The 2,007-nt window shown below is 64.5% G+C and overlaps 1 protein-coding gene across 1 annotated transcript in view; it reads left to right on the plus strand.

Annotated features, from left to right (window-relative positions):
* Positions 1-332: 332 nt before the first annotated feature.
* LOC103674680 (zinc finger MIZ domain-containing protein 2) overlaps positions 333-2,007 on the plus strand; it is a 15,088-nt gene continuing 13,413 nt past the window's right edge. The window contains exons 1-3 of the mRNA XM_040644471.1: positions 333-368; positions 1,523-1,657; positions 1,797-1,911. Coding sequence (XP_040500405.1) covers positions 1,608-1,657; positions 1,797-1,911 — 165 coding nt within the window. The 5' untranslated portion in view covers positions 333-368; positions 1,523-1,607. The remainder of the gene's footprint in view (positions 369-1,522; positions 1,658-1,796; positions 1,912-2,007) is intronic.

The raw sequence follows: 2,007 nt of genomic DNA on the forward strand, positions 1-2,007 counted from the left end.
GGCTCCCACGCCTGCCTCTGCCCAGATTCCAGGGGCCCGGAGCCTTCTGACACCTGCTTTTTCTGGCCTCTGTTTCCTGAGTGGGACCTGGTCTGGGGGAGGAAGGAAGCAGAGCCAGCTGTGAGGTGGGCAAGCCCGACTGGCTGTCCCTCCCCCTCCTGCCCAGCCCCAGCCTGAGCCCCAGAAAGGCTGCAGCTCCAGGACCCACTTATCTCAGTGCCCTGTGGTGGGAGGCTACGGATCGCGGTCCCTACCATACCCCTTCCCTGCTCTGGATCCCCGCTGAGGGACCCATCCCCCCGCCCCTACAGGACTGTATTTCCAGAGGACACGACCATCTTGAGGCGCTTGGGCAGCACTCAGGAATTGTGAGTCTAGGGATTGGGTGGATGCTGGGGCCACTTTCTCGCTCCTGGGCCCGAGGGACGCGCCATGAGTGCTAAGTTGGCGGGACTGAACCACCAGAGGTTAGCATGGCCCAGGTGACGTGTCTGTGTGTGCGAGGCCTCACAGCCCCAAAAAGGCAGTGGTGCTCCAGGACAGAACCTTGTCGCCCGGAGGGCAGTGCAGCCTCCCATCCGGGACCCCCAGGGCACCCCTGAGAACCATCGCCAGCGTGCATCCGCGGTTAGGCCAGGCAGAAGCAGGTGTGGAAGGTGGCCCCAGCGGTGCCAGCAAGGGTTTGGGCTTGCTTTTGGGGGTGTTGGAGGATGTGAGTGGCCTGGCCCTCCCTCGCTTGTTTTTCTGAGACAGTAAATGGGAGAGAGCGAGCCTCACGGGGTAGGAGAAGTCCCCCAGCATGGACACACGGGTCCCGCAAGCATTCGCCAGTCCTGCTGCTGTGTTCCCATTGGCCCCTTGCCATGTGCACGGGCATCTGCCGGCCTCTGTCCGTGGCTCCGTGTGTGCATCCCTCCCCTTTTGGGAACTCCGTGTGGGGGTCAGGTCTGCCTCCCTGGCCCTGTGCCCACATCAGTCCCAGGTGGCCCCCTTTGGCCCCAGAACAGCCTCGGGGGACTTGCTGGAGTAGGCAGCCCTCCCCTGCCCTCCCCTGAGCTTGCTCACCCCTGGTTACCAGTGCCCACCCTGCAGTGGGCAAGCCTCGGAACTTGAGCAGACGGTGCCCCCGGCTGCTCCTCCTCTGTCCTCCTCTGCTGGCTCTGGCCTTGGCCTCCACCCTGGGGCTTTCTTGGGGGATTCTGGCAATCGAGTCCTGGGTGCTCCCTAACTTTTACAGATATCTGGGCCTTCGTGTGGGAGGCAGAGTGTGGAAGGTATTTGGGTTCAGAAAGCCTGCTCCCAGAGCCGTTCCAGGGGCTTGGCCAGAAAGGGTTAATGCTGGCTTCCAGGCTGGGGTTTGGGGGTGAGGAGGGCAGAGGTTTGGCAGGGCGGGCAGCACGAGGCGAGGTGGCCCTCAGATGCCGGTGTCGCCCTGCCCACCATTAGTCAGCACAGAGCACGGGGGGCCTGCTGACAGCCCCCAGCTGCTTCTCCACTGATGTGCTCCCTCCTGTCCCGGCAGCCAGAGCAGCTGAGTCCCACGTCAACAGCTGTGAGGGCCACTTCCTGCCACCCACAGACCTGGCCTTTAGGCTGCTCCGAAGCCAATGAACCCCATGCACCCCGTGAAACCCGCCCTGCCCCCCACGCCACACGGGTGAGTGGGGCTCCTGCCGCCCTCCCTCCTCAGGCTGCGAGGGTACGGGCGGGGTGCCAGAACGGGACCTCTCCTAGTACTCAGCCTTTCCGGCAGGGGTCTCCTGACCGGGGCTCTCCCCCCACCTCTCTGCTTGCAGTGATGGTCCATTTGCTTACGAGGCGGTGCCTTGGCGACAGAGCGCCACTCAGCCTGCGGGATCGCTGTCGGTGGTCACGACCGTGTGGGGCGTGGGCAACGCGGCCCAGAGCCAGGTTAGCCCACATCTGGGCCCACCCCTGAGAGCCGCCAGGGGCCCCCTGGACCTCAGAGAGAAATGGAGTCTTCTGGCCTACACATCTCCCCCCCCC

Source organism: Ursus maritimus, unplaced genomic scaffold, assembly GCF_017311325.1.
Source record: "Ursus maritimus isolate PB19 unplaced genomic scaffold, ASM1731132v1 scaffold_3, whole genome shotgun sequence".
Taxonomy (NCBI): Eukaryota; Metazoa; Chordata; class Mammalia; order Carnivora; family Ursidae; genus Ursus; species Ursus maritimus.